Source organism: Candidozyma haemuli, assembly GCF_002926055.2.
Source record: "Candidozyma haemuli strain B11899 chromosome Unknown A_2014730914, whole genome shotgun sequence".
Taxonomy (NCBI): Eukaryota; Fungi; Ascomycota; class Pichiomycetes; order Serinales; family Metschnikowiaceae; genus Candidozyma; species Candidozyma haemuli.
Window position 1 is genome coordinate 1,714,032 of NW_020289906.1, and position 20,642 is coordinate 1,734,673.

At 45.7% G+C, this 20,642-nt stretch overlaps 6 protein-coding genes across 6 annotated transcripts; 5 read left to right on the forward strand and 1 right to left on the reverse strand. All coding sequences in view use genetic code 12, as the record gives it.

Moving 5' to 3' along the window:
- Nucleotides 1-157: 157 nt before the first annotated feature.
- CXQ85_000742 (putative pyridoxal kinase) lies at nucleotides 158-1,072 on the forward strand (the record flags this gene model as incomplete). Its single annotated transcript, XM_025484476.1, has 1 exon — nucleotides 158-1,072. One exon carries the CDS (start codon nucleotides 158-160, stop codon nucleotides 1,070-1,072), a length of 915 nt encoding a protein of 304 aa, XP_025342691.1.
- Nucleotides 1,073-1,373: 301 nt separating this feature from the next.
- Nucleotides 1,374-3,080, forward strand: ATG15 (triglyceride lipase; the record flags this gene model as incomplete). Its single annotated transcript, XM_025484477.1, has 1 exon — nucleotides 1,374-3,080. One exon carries the CDS (start codon nucleotides 1,374-1,376, stop codon nucleotides 3,078-3,080), a length of 1,707 nt encoding a protein of 568 aa, XP_025342692.1.
- Nucleotides 3,081-4,561: 1,481 nt separating this feature from the next.
- On the forward strand, nucleotides 4,562-5,389 carry SUR7 (Sur7p; the record flags this gene model as incomplete). Its single annotated transcript, XM_025484478.1, has 1 exon — nucleotides 4,562-5,389. One exon carries the CDS (start codon nucleotides 4,562-4,564, stop codon nucleotides 5,387-5,389), a length of 828 nt encoding a protein of 275 aa, XP_025342693.1.
- Nucleotides 5,390-7,873: 2,484 nt separating this feature from the next.
- PTK2 (protein kinase) lies at nucleotides 7,874-10,180 on the forward strand (the record flags this gene model as incomplete). Its single annotated transcript, XM_025484479.1, has 1 exon — nucleotides 7,874-10,180. The coding sequence occupies one exon, from the start codon at nucleotides 7,874-7,876 to the stop codon at nucleotides 10,178-10,180; it is 2,307 nt and encodes a 768-aa protein (XP_025342694.1).
- Nucleotides 10,181-10,369: 189 nt separating this feature from the next.
- On the reverse strand, nucleotides 10,370-11,560 carry RPL32 (60S ribosomal protein eL32; the record flags this gene model as incomplete). Its single annotated transcript, XM_025484480.1, has 2 exons — nucleotides 10,370-10,749; nucleotides 11,551-11,560. The coding sequence occupies 2 exons, from the start codon at nucleotides 11,558-11,560 to the stop codon at nucleotides 10,370-10,372; spliced, it is 390 nt and encodes a 129-aa protein (XP_025342695.1).
- Nucleotides 11,561-12,895: 1,335 nt separating this feature from the next.
- Nucleotides 12,896-20,642, forward strand: FMP27 (Fmp27p; the record flags this gene model as incomplete). Its single annotated transcript, XM_025484481.1, has 2 exons — nucleotides 12,896-20,600; nucleotides 20,632-20,642. 2 exons carry the CDS (start codon nucleotides 12,896-12,898, stop codon nucleotides 20,640-20,642), a joined length of 7,716 nt encoding a protein of 2,571 aa, XP_025342696.1.

Below are 20,642 nucleotides of genomic sequence, written 5' to 3' on the forward strand. Positions count from 1 at the left end.
TAATTTTTATTAAATATATTTTACCGTTTCTAAACTGTCCTAACGGTCTGGCTACTGGTAGGTGGTGGGTTTTCTAGGGTAGACAGTCACGTGCGTTTCATACGCCGCCGCTGCCTAATTCTCCATCGAGCATTGGTCCTCCTCTATGGAACTCTCCATGGAGATCATAGACACCAAACGGCTCCTATCGGTGTCGTCCCACGTGGCCCATGGATATGTGGGTAACAGAAGTGTTGTTTTTCCACTTCAGTTCTTGGGCTGGGATGTGGACGCTATAAATACCACAGACTTCCTGAACCATCCAGGATATGGCACATTTGGAGGAAGAAAGTCTGATCCAGAGACGATTGAGAAACTTTTTAATGGACTAGAGACAATCCAGGATCCCAATGATCCGTATAAGTTGTCGTTGGTCGGCTACTGTCCCAGTGCAGGCATGTTGGAGGTAGTATATGACCATATAGAGAAGCTCAAGAAGGCCAATCCGGATATGTTGGTGGTTGTGGATCCTGTTTTGGGCGATAACGGGAGGTTATACGTTCCCGAAGAAGTCGTGCCAGTGCATAAGGCTTTCTTTGAGAAGGGACTTGTTTCTTTGGTTACTCCTAACCAGTTTGAGTTAGAGCTTCTTACAGGTATAAAGATTGATAGTTGGGATGCTGCCAAGAAGGCGTTGCTTGAGTTTAACAAACTATACAAAGTGCCTTCTGTGGTGCTTCTGTCGCTTGTTGTGGATGGTGAAATGGCGTCGATTGGCTTATCGAAGAACGACCAGGCTGTGGATATCTTCAAGGTCAATATCGACGAGATCGGGTGCTCTTTCAACGGCTGTGGAGATGTCTTTGCAGCGCTTCTCACCCACGAGTTCCATCAAAACGGGTATGTTCTTTCGTCTACCGTTCTAGGCTCAGTTGTGGCTAAAATGAACAAGATCCTTCGTGTCAGCTACGCTGTGGAGCAACAGAAAACCGGCAAACAACCCCAAACTGTCAAGGACATAGCGCTAGTAGTGCTGAGGCATATTTTCACCAGCAACGAGGCTCCTGGGGCCCAAGTGCTGAAGCTCACATAGACAATTTAGGCATTTCGCAGCCATTTCAAGCAGCACTGCACCAGACCTAAGATGAAGACCATACAATACACATAGACCAATCAGCTAACTTAGCAATTCCAGGTGATACTGAATGCCAGGATCGACATTCTATTGATTTGCTGTTTCTACCTGTTCTTTTCGTTTTTTTTTTTTTATTTTATTTTTTTCTAAACTCCCCCCCTGTCATCCCTATTCCCCAGCTTACAACGTGTTGGGCTGCGTGCACTCCGATAAGATCCACCCAACTTAGCGTCCACCTCTGTTATCTTATCTACCTACCATGCTTTCAGAAAAACAACCACTACGCCAGCGAAGAAGATCTTCTTTCCTGATCCTTAGCATTATTGCCCACGTGGCCCTCTCAGTGGCACTATTTATCTCCATCTACACCTTCTGGCCCAGTCGGCACAGCCCGGAACCAGACCAGCTACATCAACTAGAAGAAGCTCCAAGTTTGGAGAGGTCAACGCTGTTTCAGCTCAAGCACGTTTTCCACCACGGCACAGGGAAATATAACCGTGTTCATAAGCGTTTGGACGTGACGCCTGAGTTCTTGGAGAGACACGAGAATACGTTAGCTGAGCTTACAGAGAGCTTATACGCTGAGAACGAGCCAGTGGATCCTAACAATGCTGATTCAGTACTTCGTTCAGAAGGATGGTCTCGTGCTTTGGGTGATAAAGACCCTTGGACCATGGACTTGACGATTAGACCGTCACTGAAGCCTGCTAGGCTTAGAAGACTCAAGGAACGCCACACGCCCCATTTCCTAGACTCGTACCTTCAGTATGCCATGGAGGTCAAGGGGGACCCAAAGAAACTCGACAGAATCGGATTGGAATGGGAACCTGAGCAGGACGTGTTGTTGCCAGACATCCAGGATAAAGACTCTGTGGTGGCGCTCGCTCTCATATCTTCAAATGCATATGTTAAGTTACCTTTGGACGATGATGAGAAGAAGAAGCTGGACTGGATTGATGTTGGCGACCCTTGGGACGTTGACGAGGAAAATCCAGATGTCAATTTTGGCTGGCTCGACGATGGTCTTCGAGGACATGTCTTCGTGAGTAACGATTCCAAAACCGTGGTCATTGGTATTAAAGGCACCTCAGGAGCAGGTCTCCCAGGTGGAGGCTCTGATGAAACTTCAGGTAACGACAAGACTAACGATAATCTCTTGTTCCTGTGCTGTTGTGCCAGAGTTGGTTACATGTGGACTACGGTTTGCGACTGTTACGAAAAGACGTATACTTGTAACCAGGACTGTCTTGAGAAGGAGCTTCTTCGTCAGGATAGATACTACCAGGCTGCGTTAGACTTGTATCGAAACGTGACGAAGATTTACGACCCAGAGACCACTGACATTTGGGTTACCGGCCATTCCCTAGGCGGTGCACTCGCATCCCTCTTGGGTAGGACATACGGGCTACCAGTAGTTGCATTCGAGGCACCAGGAGAAATGTTGGCCACAAAGCGGCTTCACCTTCCTCAGGCGCCAGGCATTCCAAAGCATATGGAGCATATTTGGCATTTTGGTAACACAGCGGACCCAATCTTCATGGGCGTGTGCAATGGTGCGTCGTCGTCGTGCTCAGTTGGAGGATACGCCATGGAAACAGCTTGCCATACGGGAAAGCTTTGTGTTTACGATGTGGTGACAGACCATGGCTGGCACGTCAGTTTGTTAAACCACCGTATCCATACAGTGATTGACGAAATCATTCTCAAATACAACACTACGGCTACTTGTGTGGATCAACCACCTTGCAGAGACTGTTTCAATTGGCGGTTCGTTAGCAAAGACGATCTTGAGCCCGATGAGCCTAAGCTTCCTCACCCGCTTAAGCCTAAGCCTAAGCCTACCGAAACTTCCAGTAGTGCGTCTACAAGCACGTCATCGTCGTTGCCGTCAGAAAGCGACAAGCCGAAGAAGTGTCTAGAAAGGACGTGGTACGGATGGTGCAAGAAATGGGAGGGAGAAGAGTAGAGAGGCTAGGCCAAAGACGGGGCCCAACCCCGTCCCAACAAGTCATACATTAGCCACAAACCCGGTACGGCTGGACCAACAGGCGCAGGCCAAGGCTAGCACGAGCGTAATTGGAACTTGCCTCGGATGCGCAAGCATAGAAGTGATCAGGAAGCGCTAGCGGGACGAAGTACACAAGATATGGTTGCGAATAGATGCAAGCCGCCAGGGAAATGCGTTTTTGAGTAAGGAAGGAAGCTTTTCGCAACCGCGCAAGTGACGTAACGGGCAATGTCCAAACAAAGAAAGTATAACGGGATCTGGAAAAAGCGACAGAGCATCCGATCACAAGCTACTCAGAGGAAACAGAAATCACGTTGTTGTAAGGTTTCTCGGTATCGGTCAATAGACTTTATCGTCGGTAGTCTAGTTGGAGGGGTTATTTTTTCTGCCAAGTGGAACACCTCAGGTTCAGGCGCAGGCAGCATGCGTGAATGAAAGGCTGCAAGATAGTTTGCTAGCAACCCAAAACAGTGGGAGAAGAAAAAAAAGACCCCATGTTTAAGAGGAAGGCAGTAAAAATTTCTTCCAACGGTGAAGGCACGCAGGCGGTGATGACGTTGTGCAAAAACAAAAACCCAAGGCAAGAATGGGCGAGGTTTCGTTGCGGTTGGACTCAAGTGGATTTCCTAAAAAGTTGCAAATGACGCTCGGCATGATTACACAGAAGCCCAGAGCAAGGCTTCCAAGAGCCCCAGGCGTGCGCGCACAGAAGCCTCTGGGGGCCTTAGCAGAAGATAAAAAAAAAAAAATCGGTGACCTGCCTCATCCGGCGTCAGATGTTTTGACGCATTGAGAAAAATTTCAGCCCCATTGGGCTAATTGCTAAACATTCTTCCTGCAGAATTCCACAGACCTTGCTAAGGGTCGGGAGAAAGATGAAAGAATTTCAGGGGGAAAGAGCCTAAATTATGGTAGGGCAAGTTGGAAGGTACTACTAAACACCGCCTACAATTCTCCTACCGCCCAGCTTTCGTCCCAGCAAAAATATCTCGCCGGTTGTGTCCTTAGCCTTGCGGTCACTTTTAGCAACAAAATGCATTGCGAACAAATAACCGCAGGATCCGCACTGGGCACAGGGTTGGGAGACTGCTGGGGCTGGGCCTCGCTGCAGGACAACGCTTGTCAAGTCATTCCCATACTGCTTCCTTTGCCGGGCCTTAAATACTTTCTCACTTCTCCCATTCGCAGCTCTTTTGCTTTTTTAGGGAAATCACCTTTTCTTCTTTTTGTTCTTCCGCTTCCTGACACTTAAAGGTCCAGTCAATTGACCCTTCAATTCTTACAGGTCCTTGTCCCAAATCCTATTCCTCCTGGCTATTGTTTTTCTTTTTGAAGAGCAACCTATCCACTCCCCATTTCCAAAAAAAAAAAATAACAGAAAGCGTACTCCCTACCTTTCGTTTTTCTAATACAAGAAGCCAACTTATTCAATTTCCATAATGCTCAGAATCCTCGGCACTTTCGCCAACCTCATCTTGTTGGCTGGTACCACCCTTTTGTTGATCTTTATTGTTTTGGGTGGTGCTGTTAACCACTTCCCTTTCCACAAGTTTGACTGGCTTCACGCTGACACCTCCAGCATTGACGGTGCTTACTCCCAGTCCAAGTGGTACTTCTGGGGTGTTTGTGACGCTGACGACCGTAGCCAGTGTCACCTTGGTCCAGCTTACGCCCTTTCTCCTTACAGAAACTTTGAAACTGAGCTGGGTGTCCCACAGGACTTCATCAGTGACGACTCCACCTACTTCTACTTGTCAAGATTTGCTTTCGCTTTCTTCATTATTGGTTTCGTTTTCACTGCCCTTGCTTTCTTGATTGACGTTCTTGGTTTCTGCTTTGACTTTGCTGAGAGACTCATCATTGCTTTGGTTACCTTGGGTCTCTTCTTCGTTGCTGGTTTCGCTGCTTTCCAGACTGCCGTTGCTGTCTTGGCTAGAAACGCTTTCAGAGATGAAGGTTACTCTGCTGACATTGGTGTCCAGGGTTTCGCCATTATGTGGACTTCTGTCGCATGTTTGCTTATTGTTTGGATCATCTCTTGTGCCAACAACATTGCTACATCTTACAAGAAGCACCTTAGCAATGTCCAGGGCAACGAGGGCTACTACCACCAGCAGCAGCAGCAGGGTCAGGACGGTGAGCTCGGCGACGACTCTTCCTTTACCAGATCCGTTCCAGTTGAGAAGGACGCCAACGCTGGCAGCGGTGGTATTCGTTTCTTCAGAATTAAGAGAAACCAGAAGCCATCTGACGAAGAGAGCGTCTAATTTGGCAATGCAAATTGCCGCACCATTTGGGCTGTTTCATCGCATTCCCCTGCTCCTTCATGTTCGGGTGGCCTGTTAAAGCCATAGTCGAGCTACCCGGCTGCTAAATATGTGATTTTTGTTGATTTTTCTGATACCGTTAGTGTAATATACAAGTAATCGACATGAGTTGTAGCTACTGTTGTAGGTTGCTCCGTGGATGCGAAAAAAAGAAAGTGGCTCTCCACAAGCCATGAAAGTTTCCGCAAGCCATTGTTCAAGCCGACGAACTAAGCCAGAATTTCAAGCCCACGATCATGTCGGTGATTTAGCTATAAAAGGTTATATTGCTTGCTTATAGCAAATTACACTTTCCCTGATTTTATAGACCCATATTAGGGTTTTCGCAGCCAATAGCATGGGCCTTATTTATATAAATCAGGCAATCCCACCACCCAGGTTCAGAAAAAGGGAGATATAGAATTTACATAAACTTAAAAAACTAAAGTAGGGAAAACAACAAGGCAGTAAAAAAGTAGCTGGGAAAAAGAAGCTAGGAAACTCACCAGCCTAATGGCAATGGAAGGTCAACTGGCAACCCCAGGGAATCGCCGCCAAGGGAATTCCACCACTAGCAAACCAGATTCCCACTGACGTAGTTGGCTTCTCTTTTATTCCCCAAAAAGCCTGGCATGACGCGGTGCCCAATTCGAACGTCCAATGGCTTTATCCACACTAGCAAAGCTTCTTTATGGTTGCTAAGTGAATGGCTGCGAAAGCTCCCACCGCTTTGTGTAACCTAGCTGAGACACGAAAGTGAAGTGGTGGGGGAGGGAAGAAGAAGTAGGGTTGAGGAGGTTTATGAGGCTAAAGAGAAGAAGGTGGAAATTGTTGGTGGACAGAGGGAGTGGAATTGAGCGGATATAGAGGTGAGTGGAGATACAGTGGGTGGAAGTGGAGCTAGTGGAGGTGGACCTAAGACAGGGAAGTAAGTGGTAGCATTGTAGAGTACGAATTAGGGTAAAGTAGTTAATAGGTTAAATGTGGCATTTCTGAATGCCATGGGCTACTAGGCCAACCGTAGAACAAGACCAGTGGGTTGGATCCCTGGCTTGGGTGAGCTAACTCTAAGTGTTGCCATACCAGGCAGCCCACACAATCTATAAATGTCAGTGCCTACCCTTCCCAGCTACCTTTTAACCAAAATCCTAATAAACGTCATCCCCAAAACCCACCCACAATAGCATTCTCATACAATGAAGCGGCAAAGCTTCCTTCCTTCGCTCCTTGCCTTCCCTACACAACAATGTCCCAGTCTCGTCTCTTTGCACCCATTCTAACCAACCCGACCCGCACTCCCAAGGCAGCCACCAACCACCAGCCAATACCCTTCGTTTTCGACTAAGAATTCCACTCATTTCTCGCCACTCAAACGTCTTCCCTTCCGCCGCCAACCTCCTTCCCTCCTTTCCTCCTTCCTTTCCTCCCCTTCACCTTCCCCTTCCTCAGCCACACTGATCGACCCCAGAGCGAATCACAAACGAGCCGGCAAACACTCACAATGAACGGCTGCGAAAAAAAAGACAAAGCACCAACGTGGGTTTCCAGAAACTACAAGCCGAGCCAGGGAGGAAGGGAAGGGAGAGAAGGGAGGAAAGGGAAGAAAAAACGAAAAACACTCGAATCCAAATCCCAATCCAATTCCAATGCCAATGCCAATTCCAATGCCAATGTCTGGTTCCCCTGTGTACCTGGTGCCCCTGGCATAGACATGCTCATTCCCTCATTCCTTCCTTCTGCCTAAGGGAGGCCCAAAATTCGTTGCGAAAAGCAAGGAAGCCAAAAAAAGACACACTGGTACGTCACTGGCATGCGAAAAAAAGAACCAACCGACACTGGCAATGGCCACTGGGCCAGTCGACTGGGCCAGTGGACCTCCACCATCCCCCAACCAGTCCACCGACCAGTCCACAAAAATACAAAGTACCAGTAATGCCAAATCCAGGGTACCCAAACTTCCTTATTCCTTGTGGACCGGCCACAAAAGGCTCTGTTAACTACTGTGGCCAGTAACCCTTCTGTCTATTGATTACCCTCCTCTGTCTCCCAGTACCCTCAGTATTCCCAGTACCCTCAGTATTCCCAGTGCTCAATATTCCCCAGCGTCCCCAGTGTCCCCAGTGCTCACTCAGCACCTCATACCCTCAATACCCAGTATATTCAAGGTCCTTCCCTTCCTTCCCAACATCTTGTCCCACGGAATCTTCCCTCCTCGAATACCTGCCAAGCCGGACTTGCCTCCTCCGCAGCCTTGTTTTTTTTAGCCTTAGCCTTTCCGCCCTGCCATACCCCAGGTGCTCTCCTTGCCTGTCCTGTACTGGTGCTGCTTAATTCTTTTTTTTTTTTTTTTTCTTTTCTTTTTGCTCGCAATAAACCTTCCTGGCCTCACACCTCATTTCGGCTCCCCCACCACCTTTCTTCTTCACTTTCCACTGTTGTGTGGCCATGACTGAAAAACACCACTTGAAGAATCTCTTCCATAGAGATAAGAAGTCTGAACGACAAGACGGCGGGCACCATGGTATCTCCAAGCTCTTCCACCACGACAAGAAGAAGGACCACTCGCCTGAACCTTCCGATAAGACCTCAGTGTCTTCGGACGTGTCCAAGTTTTCCAGAACCCCATCGGCACTTTCCTTGAAGAGGTCTGACTCGAATGCTATGCGTGAAAAGCAACAACACAAGCAAGACCTCCCGCCCCACAATCGCCCGGTGAAACGTGCTGAGACCTTTGCCCACGCTCCGCTGCCTAAGTTTGGCTTGAGCAAGAAGAACTCCTTCCATGGCCTGAATAATCATGGTTCTTGCAACCACCACGAGAAAATCAAGTATAATCCGTACGGAATGATCAAGAACCCGCTGGACCAGGTGCCCCACTCGGCTTCTTTCTACTTGAAGGGTGGTCCGGATAGCGGTGCTCGGGTGCCGGCTAACCCGGTGGCTAATCCGAACGACTACTTGCCTGAGGAATTGCACGAAAATCATATCAATTTCTTGGACGATTTTGAATTCGAGGCGGATGTCAATAAACTAGGCGATGGTGGTTCGGCTGATGTCCGTACCGTTCAGCTCGCCGGTAACAAGAAGAAGCTCTATGCTTTGAAGAAGCTAACGATGTTTCCAAAGGAAACAGACGAAGAGTTTTATAAACGTGCTGCTAAAGAGTATATCATTTCCCGCCATATTGCCGAGCTGAGGCATGTCGTCAACACCATCGCCATCCTTAGACTACAGTCCCAAGGCAATATCACTAGAGGTTGGGGTATCATTATGGAGTACTGCCAAGGTGGCGATCTTTTCAACCAGATCGTCAAGCCTGGTTGGAAACGCTCCCTGATCAATGAGAAATACTGTCTATTCAAACAAATTGCATTCGGGCTTAAATTTTTACATGACAGAGATATTGTCCACCGTGACTTGAAGCCCGAGAACATCTTATTAGACTCTCACGGCGTGGCAAAGCTTTGTGATTTCGGTGTTAGTGACTGGGGCCACGAAGAGCCCATGAACTTTGATTCTCCAATCAAGAAATCCACCGCCTATGTTGGCTCCCCTCCATATTCGTCCCCTGAGGTCATGAAGCTTAAGGACGCCAGCTCATCCGAAAAGCATTCTCTCGCATATGATCCTTTCAAGATGGATGCATGGGGTCTCGGAATGCTCTTATTCTGTATGGTCTACGCTGGTGTACCTTTCCAACAGTCTTCCCTTAATGATCACCAATTCAGAGACTATAAATTCAACAGAGACAGATTCACCTCGGACCATCCACTGTTCAAGAACAACAATGAATTTGCCAGAGGTCCTGGCTCTGAATTCAAGTGGGCCGTTAAATTCGAAAGTAATGGTGCTGCAAGAGCCGCCTGGAAGCTTTGTGACCCAGAGGTAAAGTCCAGATATGACCTCGATTTGTTGCTCAAAGATCCATGGTTCTCTGGTCTCGAGATGTGTATCTACGAACATCCCGACCAGCACGTCAACCCATTTATCAACGGTGCAGGTGCTCCATCATCCTCTAACTCGTCTGTGCATGCTCCTTCTGCTACAACCTCAAGAAAGAATACCTCATATGGTAACCTAGAAGAGGAAAATGCTAGCTTACATACCCCTATCAGAAGCATGTTGGATATGGCTGGATTCCAGGCAGCAGACGATAATGTCTCGGTTAAGTCCAGCTCCCTGTTGCAGCATTCCAAGCCAGCAGAGGAAAGGCTTGTAAAGAACAGAGGCAGCAGTGATGCTTCGCTCCATTCTGTCTCGTCAACTGGATCAAGCACAAAATTGAAATCCATGTGTGATATTGGCGCTAGTGACAAGAACACATTGCCTAGGGTCGCCGAAGCAGAACACGAGGACTCGAAACCAACCTTACCAGCAGTTCATGAGAATGATGGTCCATCGTCTGCTGAACAGGATGGAAACGTCTCAAACGGTAAGATTGAAGAGGGCGGAGAGGCTGAATTCCAGGATTGTCTCAACGCTGCAGAACAGCTCAATCTTGAAGATGGTGAAGAACAGCTTAAGGTCCCTAATGATGGGGAAAGTGTTGCAGAGAGTACCGCCGAACTGAAACCACCATCATCGGCATCTCAAACGACAGGAGAGGAGAATGAGAAAGCAAACTTCTTTAGAGATAAGATTCTCCATGACAGTGACGACTTGAAGCTTGATAACACTGGATGTTGTGAATTAGGTTACAAGATCAAGAAACACCACCACCTTGACATCAGCTCCGCTAAAGCGAAGCGATAATTTACGGAAGGATAGGTTACGAAATACGAACTAAATAGACTAGGCTAATGAACCATGCCTACTAATGGAAAAGGAATAATTGGCGGTGGGAAAACGAACACAGATTTCTCAGCTCTACACTTGAACGAAAATTTTCAATGATTATTGTATTTGTATTTCGTTACGTCAACCCAGATTATACAGAAACATTTAGGCCTCCAAAGCAACTCTACCCTTAGGGTTGGTGACCTTGACACCCAAAGACTTGGCCTTGGTAACAATGTCGACTCTGTTCTTAGAAGAAACGTTGTGGGCAATCTCAGCAGCGTGGGTCTTGGTGTGCATCAACAAAGCGTCCAAGTCCTGAACGTTTCTAACGAGGTAGACCTTGTAACCAGATGGGTTCATGAACTTGGTCTTCTTGTTGGAACCGTAACCGATGTTTGGCTGACGGATGGTGCCTCTGAATCTTCTTCTGACACAAGAGTCAATACCCTTCTGCTTTCTCCAGTTCTCGGCAACTCTGTCATATCTGTCAGAGTGATGTCTCTTGAACTTCTTGGTGTACTTCTTAACAATCTTGACGGACACTGTTGGGTTAGTATTTGTACATTTGATGGGTTGATGCCGTTGATTTGGCTTGATGAGCCGGATGGTGAAAAATTATGGAAAAGTGGTCTTGAATGGACTCGAGGAAACTGGGGGACAATTTGGAAATGGATTTTAATTTAATCGTTCGGCTTCATTGATTGTATTTCTGATGGGATTCGTCGTTACATACTTTTGGCAGTGTTTGTCAGTAAGCTGTAGAAAAGGAAATCCAAAGTCGGTAGGTTATTAAAATTTTTCCCTGGGCATCCAGCGCGAGAGGCAGGCTGGGTGGAGGAACCGCACACTGAGAGAGAGGAAACCGCTTGGGTGCAGGAATCTTCTCTACTATGGTGAGGTGCGACCTTTAGGTCTGAGCCCTATGTGGTGGCACGTGATACAGAAAAGGCAGTCTAGGTGGTCCTCTACGTCGTAGACATGGATAATGGGGGAAGAGAAGATGTGGATTGGTTTGATATGGAATAAATGGGGTGTATAAGAAGGGGAATTGAGGGGGTGGTAGGGCTGGTTGGGTGGGTTGTAGTGGTAGAATGAGAGTTTGCAATGGCTGCGAAATAGGTAGACATAAGGGAGGGTTCAGTATGAAGAAGGCAGAAACGATAAGGTAGAAAGAGGAAGTGATTTGTCATATTCTTTTCTGAGTTACCTTTTTGAACGTTTTCTACTTTTACGAGGCTTCTCTGGTTGCTATGGTTAAAGGTTCTTGCACTTGACCAATGACATCTGGACTATACGGGTGCCAGTTCTCTCAGGTCAGGGTCTCTAGAACGTTCCAAGCATACTCAGTGACATGGCATACTTTCTCTATCAGTTTTTACCTTCAATGGGAGCTATGTTTCTCTACGGCCCTGGTCAAACAACGGTCCTTTCTCGAGATGGTCTCGTTCACCGAAACCTTCCAAATGGGTGCAAAAAAGCGTTGATTGAGATCTATCAAGCCGTGAAGCGTCAGAAAAGTCAATGGCACTGTTCTTAGTTTGAATGTCATCTAATCCTTTCCTAGGGACCTTCTTGGGCACCGTCAATGCTCCAAAACATACCTGAAGCCCAGCACTACCCCCATAACATGGCCATCCTTTCACGACGAACCCCCAACGCCATTGGTGCTTCACCTGGTCCACCTATATACTCCATTCCTCATCCCTATGTGGAAAAAATCCTGCCGCATTCGAGTACGATACCACCAAACCCCATCGTGGCTTATCTCTACCTCCTCACTTAGACCAATACCTTATCCACACCATGTAAAGGCATCAAGTGTCACACGACTCCCATCGAGCCACCACATTCGTAGCCCTTCCTCCTTATCTAATCGATATCTCGTCCCATTGACCTTTTCCAAAATAGCTCCAAATCGCTTAACGCATGCTATCTACTTTGTGTCCGATCCTTCCATTGACATATATCTTTGAGACACCGAGCAAGCAACCACCCATCAATTGCCCTTCCCTGGCCTAATCCACACCCAAATAACCCCCCATTCCTCCTACACGGGCACCCCAAATTCCCTAACCTCCACTTTTCCCTCCCAAATCCTATTTACCTCCCCCGTAACTATATTCCATCTTACCCTTCTCGGACTATTGTAGCCTAAGCCTCCCATAACTCTCGCTTAAATAGACACTTTTGGCGCCGCCCTGCCACTTGCAACGCGCCCAACATCCATCGCTGAAGAGGGGCATCCCCAGGCTTTTCCCATATGGGCGTGTTCTTCACCGTTTCCGGGAGTGTTTAGCATTTATAGAAGTTTAAATACCCCAGGATCGCTCGCTGCGCAAGCCGCTCATCTAACTATGCACGAATACTTGTTAGCGAGACAGACCACCACAGGGCAACTGTGCCGGGCCAATTCCGGGCACATATAAAAGAAGAAAAATATCCCTCTTTTAATTATCTGGTTCCTTTAATTTACCGTCTTTGTGTCTCTTCTTGGTTTGGGCTTCTTTTGCTGTGCTGCTTCCCAATCTGCTGGATGGTAAACACTAACCTCTCTGCACACTCCAAGCATAATATACCTCAAAGAAGCAAAGCCTCTATTCACCCTACTACAACAAGACCCACATTTTTCATCTAAGAATCCACTTCAGTTCGACCAATCTATTCCAGTCCCTAGCTACTCCTTTCTCCATGCACCCAGTACTCTTTTGGGCTGCTGTTGTTGTAGGCTGCTGGGTTGCTGTTTGGCTCCTAGTATACAAGCTTACCGGAGGCTGGTTGGGCTACGTTTCGATCAATAATGGTATTTCCTTGAACTATCTTTACTTTGAACTGAAGCATGTTAATGTGTATGCCACCTCCGTTCGTTTGCGCCTTTGGGGCAACTCCAAACGAATTATAGTCACTGACTTACGGGTTGAAATCCTCCCGAGCAAAGGTCCAAAGACACTGTCTCCGAGAAAACCGAAAGATTCCAGCGATTCCACATGTGACGCTCCAGAACCTATATCCATCCTTCCTAGCCGCCTAAGGTGGCTTTTCCGTTTCATCCTTTGGCACCTTCCTACTATAATACTCGAGCTCAAGTCATCGAAGTTGATCCTTTCTCGAGATGTGGTGGATCTTGAAAACATTATCTTGACGCTGAAGAAAGAGAAGGCCGCCCACAGAAAGGACTACCTTAATCTTCTTTTTGATATGGCTGGCTATGGCATTGAGTCTCTGCCGAAGCTGGCCTCCTCCAAAGTGCCTCCATTATCCATTGGAACATTCAACATCATGACCAAGACCATTGTCGACACTTCCAGCGGAATCATTAATAACACCATTGTTCAATTATACTTGGATAACCTGGAAATTGGTGCTTTCCAAATCCTAAGACACTTATTCCAAGAACAAGACGATCATGACACCCCTTCATCCTCATCCAACAAAGAGGACACCAGATCCAGGGAAGAAAAGCTTCAAAGGCTTCTTGACAAACTTACCCTTACCCATCAAAGAGTTTCCCTGACGATAAAGGAAATCTCCCTCAACATCTGTAACTCCCGTATATTGGGAATACCTTGCATACCTACTTCGTCTACATGCGATTTGGACGAGTACTTCTCCCATATTGACCCTCCATCATCATTTTCCGTGTCTGTCAAGTCAATGGCTATTCAAGCTTCTCACCTTACTGACAAAGCGGCCGGCTTTATGGCTTTGTTTAATAGCAAGCGTGATCGCCCCTTGCACTTGACAGCTTCCATTGTATTATTCCAGCTGTACTTTGTTACTCGCAGGTTTGATGAAGTTTCAAAGCTTTGGCATTCTGATGTTGATGAATTTCTTAATGTTCCTAATCTCAGTTTTACATTCAAATCAAACTTCCTCGATCATTTGGCCAGAGGTTTGGGCTTCAGGGACTGCTCTATGGAATTCTATTCATCCATTAGTAACCCTATTCTTGACCTTAGCGTCGATCAGATTGCATTACTTTCTTACAACCGTGTGTTAGCGAAGAAGGTGTTGATTCTTCGAAAGTTGAAAAGGGACAGAGCGCACCTGGCCTCCAAAGCACTGTCTTCTCAATCACCATCTTCCCAGTCGCCTACAGCGTCCAACACTGATGGTGAAGATTCCAACGGGGAATTTTCAAGCCATCGCCCAGAATCATCTCCTGATACTCCTGTCGCTCATAAGTTTGATGGCCCTTATAAGACGTCTGACGCTCCACCAACAACTCTTCTTGATAAAGCTGTGAGCTTGCTTAATGAGTACTATCCTCAAATTGGTGTCAAATGTGCTGTGGAGCAGCCGCAATATGTGATTCGCTTGGATGAAACAGAAGTCAAGCTTATTGACATCTCTTATTCCCTTATGTACTTCCACTTGCTCACAACGGCCAACAACGATTACGATGCAAGATGCCATGTCCTCCATCCATGTCTCAAGTATTCACGAAAGATTGATGTCCCTGATGGTGATGAAAACCCAAGGTTGAGTGAAGAGGTCGTTGGTTGCAATAATGCGGAGCTTCAATTTCATGTTCTTAAGAATCTTCGTTTCAAGGTTTCTGCCTTGGCTGAAAATGCTTTTGTTAACTTGGCCAAGCCTGATGTTTTGAATGGCATAAACGAAATTGCCTCAAGCATGACCAAGAAGAGTTTCGATACTTTACGCAATGGTTCGGTGAATCAGTTCTTCAATAAGCGTTTAGTTGAAGATTTCGGTAGTGAACCTTCAGATATTCACCATCATGGCCCAGCAGAAAAGTCATCATCGATGGACAAGCTTTATCGAACTTTGCCGTCGTGGTTTGTCTCTGCTGATGTTGAGCTCAAAGGACTTAAGGCTACTCTTGGTTCAACTTCGCCCCTCTTGCCACCTGAGTTGATTGCCGAACTCTCCCAAAAGTCCGAAACATTAATGTCTGACACGGATCAAGTCATCGAGCTCAAGATCGAACATCATTGCGTTAGCATTAGCAATAATGACCACGCCCCAGACATCAATACCATTCAGGAAAACAGCAGCTCTGACTCTCTGGAAACTTTGGCGTTTGAAGAACAAAACCTGTTGTATTGGAAGATACTGTCATGTCTTAAAAATTTCCAATTGAATGCAAAGAAGAGGAATGCTAAGGACGTTCCATTACTTCTACTTGATAATGTTGAGGCCTCGCTATCGGCGGTGAGGAAAGAAGATGGGAATGAGATGGTAGTTGATACAAACTTGAACGAAATTACGGGTACCATTGACAGAAGGAAGGTATTTACCATTCTCGGTCTGATCCATTTGATCTTGCAGACTGTTATCATACCTGTGAAGAACATGAGATCTGAAATCAACAAGGATTTGGAGAAGTTCGAAAGACATGAACGGCGCGGAAGCGTCGCTGAAGGAGCAAAGGCAATAACCTTCCAATTGAATCTCAAAAAGATGAACTATATTGCCAAGCTTTCTGATGAATTCAAGTTACGTTTACAGGCCTTCGACTTTAGTGTCATCAGCAGGCAGAACGTTTTGAATATCAACATATACTTCTTGCGACTCTTGGCTGATTCTCCTCAATTCAAAGGCATGTGGAGTAGGCTTGGTTGTGTTGATTCGATAAATGTGAAGCTCAATGATCCTCAGGAGTCAGAGAAAATCTCCATTTTCTCTTCACATGTACGCTTCTTCCAGCCCCATGGATTTGTTGTCTACAAGCTTTTCGACAATATATCTATTTTTGTCAAGATCATCAAGCACCTTGTGAAATGTCTCAAGTCATCAGAAAAGTCTACTGTGGTCTTCCCTAATGAATCTTTACCGCTCAAGGTACCTAACATTCGTTTCAAGTCAACCAACTTAAGTTACTTGATGGAGGACGACCCATTTGAAGCTGATCTAGGAATGCACTTCCAGTTGGGTTTGGTGGAGCAAAGGAAACGAATGGATATGCTCTCAGCATTTGAAGAAAAGGTCAAGCAGGAAAACTTAAGCGAAGCTGAGTTCGATGTTCGTCTTGATCAAATGCGTGTTGCAATTTCCGATCTGTGGATAAGAAAGGTCAACGCTTATAAGGCAGCTATGGCATCTGAATTGACAGAACATGGTAGGTACATTGTTGGTAATGAGCTTGATCTCCCGGCGCTGGATAATCATAAGGTTCTCGGGTATTTCATAGCCCCACCTTTGTTGAAGATTGTTATGGCTGACTTTGATATTCTCATAACATCTCCAGAGTTCCCGTTGGAAGAGCTTCCACAGTACATTTACAATGTTGGCCAAGGAGTACCTACTGATACTCGCTACAATCTTATGGTCCCTACGCATATCGACATGTGTGTCAACGAGCTTAGAATTCACTTGAGAGATTATCCATTGCCCTTGCTTCATTTGCCAAGAGCTAAAGATGAAGTTGGCAGGGGAAGAGCTCTTATGATGAAGGGTCACTTGGTTATTGGAGAGGCTCTCTGTCTAGAGAAGGAGCATTTGAGACAAATGGAGGTCCAGTTGCGTGAACCGTCGGAGAATCCTGATGATGATCTTCACAAGTACGACCATCTCACTATAAACAAATCGCTCACCACAGTGAAGGTGTTCACCGATTTGGATGTGAAGTTTGATTCTAATGGTCCTTGTCGTTTTGTTTGGGGTCAGGCATACCAATTTGGTATCCAACAAGCTATGCTTAATTTTGATTCATTCTCCAAGCCTCCTGTCGATCCATCCAACAAACTTGGTTTCTGGGATAAGATGAGAATGCTTCTCCATGGTAAATTCTCAATTCGTGCTGAAGGTTCTACCCAAGTTGAGGTCGCTTTTAAGGGAGGAAGGGATCCATATGATCTTTTCCCTAAATCATCTGGTTTTATTTTGTCCTTCCAGGACCATGTCATTTGGAGAATTAACCATGAAGACAACTCACTCAAGTTCTTCGACATTCTGGCACAAAGAGTGTCTTGGTACATTCCAAACTATCTTGCTGCTCCACTTATGGCATGGACGAGAGACAGTTCCGATTCCGTGTTCCTCCCTGACTTCCATAAGATGACAAACACTGTTCATGCTTATTATTTGATCAGAACACCTCCTCATTCTACTGCTGAGAATGCCACTAACCCTGATATCAACATCAAAGAAAAGATGGCAATTGAATTAAGTGGTGGAATCAGATATGTGGTGGGTTTCCTTTTACAACGTCAGGCTGTTGATGGTGGTGTCACCGAAGATTGTATTCCTCATTATGACATTGTGCCATTTAATCCGGAGTTTACTTCAGAGAATCATGATACTTACAAAGGATTCAGAAGCACGAAGCTCCATATGTCGATGTCTTTAGCTGCGCATACCGAAGACAGTTATAACACGATTCATTTGAGTCCTGGAGGCTTTGATATATTCTTCAAGTGGTGGAAAATGTTCCAAGGTAACATGATGCTTCCTATTAGAAAGGGTATTGTTTTTGGAGAAAAGAAGGCCAGTCCTAAGTTCTCACAGCATCTTTTCACTAATAAGTTTTTGTTCCAGATCAGAAATCTTTTCATCAGTCATATCTACAGAGAGGAGTATTTTGGACAGGATGACGACTATATTGATTGTTTTGGTTTGAGAGCTAGAGTCAAAGATTTTGTTGTCGACTTGCATCAGCAAAAGGAAGAACGTATTTCATTGCACAGGCCTTCAGGCAAAGAGATCAAGACACTTAAGATGATCATGAAACTTGGTGAAGTTAGTCTTTCAGAAATCGATATGCGAGTGGTTCTTGCAAAGATCTATAGAGACACGTACTCAGTTGGCGAGAAGCTGTCGAGGGAAAAGTGCAAGCTTAAGATTTTTGACGACAATAAGCAGTGGTTTGACCCTAGAGATTTCCATGAAGCATTCAAGTCCAATAGTCATGAGGCATTCAAACTGGTTGAGGTTACCCCAATGGCTTATTCGGAGAGGTTCGCTTATATCAGGGACACTACGGACATGACTGGTGGAAACAATGATAGCGCTGAGAAGTCACACGATTGCAAATTAAACACTGGGGATATTCACAGCGCCCAAATCAGTGTTGCGAAGCGAAGGCAAGCAGACCTTGAAGAAATCTACCTCCGCCAGGGCGGTGTGGATCTCGAAAGAAGAATCAACTCCTTGAAGCTTTACGTGAGAAAGTTTGAAGACGAGAGAGAAAGAAGTTCAAGAAGAGAAAGTACCCAGAGTGTGCCTAAGTTGAAGGAGCATTTCCATAATCGGTTCTTGATTACTTCGATGTTGTTCAAGTGGAACGTCAAAGTGCGTGATATCTTCACCAAATATTTGCTTTTTGCCGAGATCAATTCAAAAGCCCGCAAGTTCCTATCCTATGAGTTTGTCAGTATGCTTGAAGGACTTGTCAATAAGCAGGATAATCAGTCGGATCGTTTATCTGTGGCATCATCATCGATTTATGATACTCATTCAAGAGGCAGAAAGCTCAGTCATACTCTGATGAAGGTAGGAAGTTCCCAGGAACGTCTTAACAATTTTGATGCTATATTGAGGGAGATAACTGGCGATGAGCGTATTGCTGAAGACTTTAAGATCGAGGTGATCGGCGTTCAAATACAGTTCCACACCGAGCAAGTTATTGATACCGTTTCCATCGTTTCTGCTCCATTATTGGAGCTGAAGATAGTGTCTGTTCTTCCAAAGAGTGATAACCCCTTAATTATTAATACTACCGTTCCTGAGAAGAGATATGGTGTGTTACTTCATGATGCTAGCGTCACCGTTCTTGAGAAGAAGGATGTCGATCATTGGAATCCAATTCTTGATGTGAAACCATGGGGAAGCAAATCAAACTGGCCTCCATGGTTGGGTATTGAAACATGCAGAGACAACGCTCATATTGATCCAACGCTTATGCCGATTGAACGTATGTCAGTGATGGTCACTTACGACAAAGTGAACGCCCTGGCGAGTGAAATGGAACATCAAGATAATGATGATGATAACCGCTCGCAGATTGAGACGCTTGGTGAGCTGGCTTCTTCAGCAAAGAATAAGCTCCGGGTGGACATACCAAGGGTCAGTATCACTTCGACTTCAAAGCAGTATCTCGCCCTTTATGCCACTGCCCTCAACTTGTTCCATTATTCTGATCCAATCACTAGCCAGTTGAAAGATAAGCTACTGAAGCTTAATTTCCAGACTGAATTCCTGGATTACAAAGCCATGCATGATAGGTTGACAAAGCTTCACAGCTATATGTTAACCCTTAAGGTGTTACTGAAGGGATACGGCTACAGGCATGAACATCTTGATAATGAGGAATTAAACCTGTTCTTATTCCTTAATTCAGAGATTGATGATACAAACTTTGAGATTCTATTCACCGTGGAGGCACTCCTAATGCGAGACGCATTTTCCGACTCATCCAAACTGACCGTCGCTGACTGGATCATTGGAACGGATGAGGTGGTGCTTCATATGTTGCAAGATGACCGCAAGCCTATTTTGGACTTGGCTATTGAAGGTGGTACATGCAAACGAGTCATAATGGAAGATGGCTCGAACGATAATAGAATTCAGATCAAGAATATTCAAGGTAATAATTTGGTGAAGGGTGCTCCTTACAAGAGGTTCGTCGAGTCGGTGTACGCACCTGGCGACGAGAACCTTATACTTGTTGACTGGTCGATGCAAAAACCTGTTGGAGGTATCAAAATCATTGAGAACTTCGAAATCAATTCCAAGCCCTTGAAGATCAGATTTGATGAAATCACTGGAGTCCAGTTGATGCAATTTATATTCCAAACTGACAAGGAGGACGAAATTGAGAACAGTGTGCTTATCAGAATGAACGATGGTTTGAAGGATATCGATGAGGCTGACAAGCCTGGTAACGGTGAAAAGTCTAAGAAGAACAAGAAAAAGAAGAAGAAGAAGAATTCTGCGGACGGTTCTGGAGAAGATGAAGATGATGGCGATTTATCAGACAGTGGTTCGCTAGCAAGCACTACTGTTATTTCGAATCGAGAGCTGAAGACATTTGATTCTCGTACACAAAATAAGACGGTTAAAAAGAAGGGCTCGTTGAAGGAGTCCTCTTTCTCAAGTGGTGACGACGGAGATTTTGGAGAAGATGTGGCGAGAATGATTGAAAGGTCCAAGAAGTATTTCAGTGTCACCAATATGAACTTTAGGCCTTTCGACGTGATGATATCGTTGAAGCTTAAGTCAGGATTGTGGAGGTTGTTGAATGTCACCGACTTTATGCTCGAGCTTCCAGGGTTCCACGTTGAAAAGGAGCTCGTGTCGATGCTCGACATCGGGGACTTAATGAAGAAGATGTTGATTAAGTCACTTTTATCGCATAGCGGCCGGCTTTTGAAGAATATGTTGAAGACTAGCGGCCGCAACCGGAAGAAGGATACATACTATGTTGTCAAGGAGAGTTCCAATCAACATACACAGATTCCGTCCAGCCATTAAATAA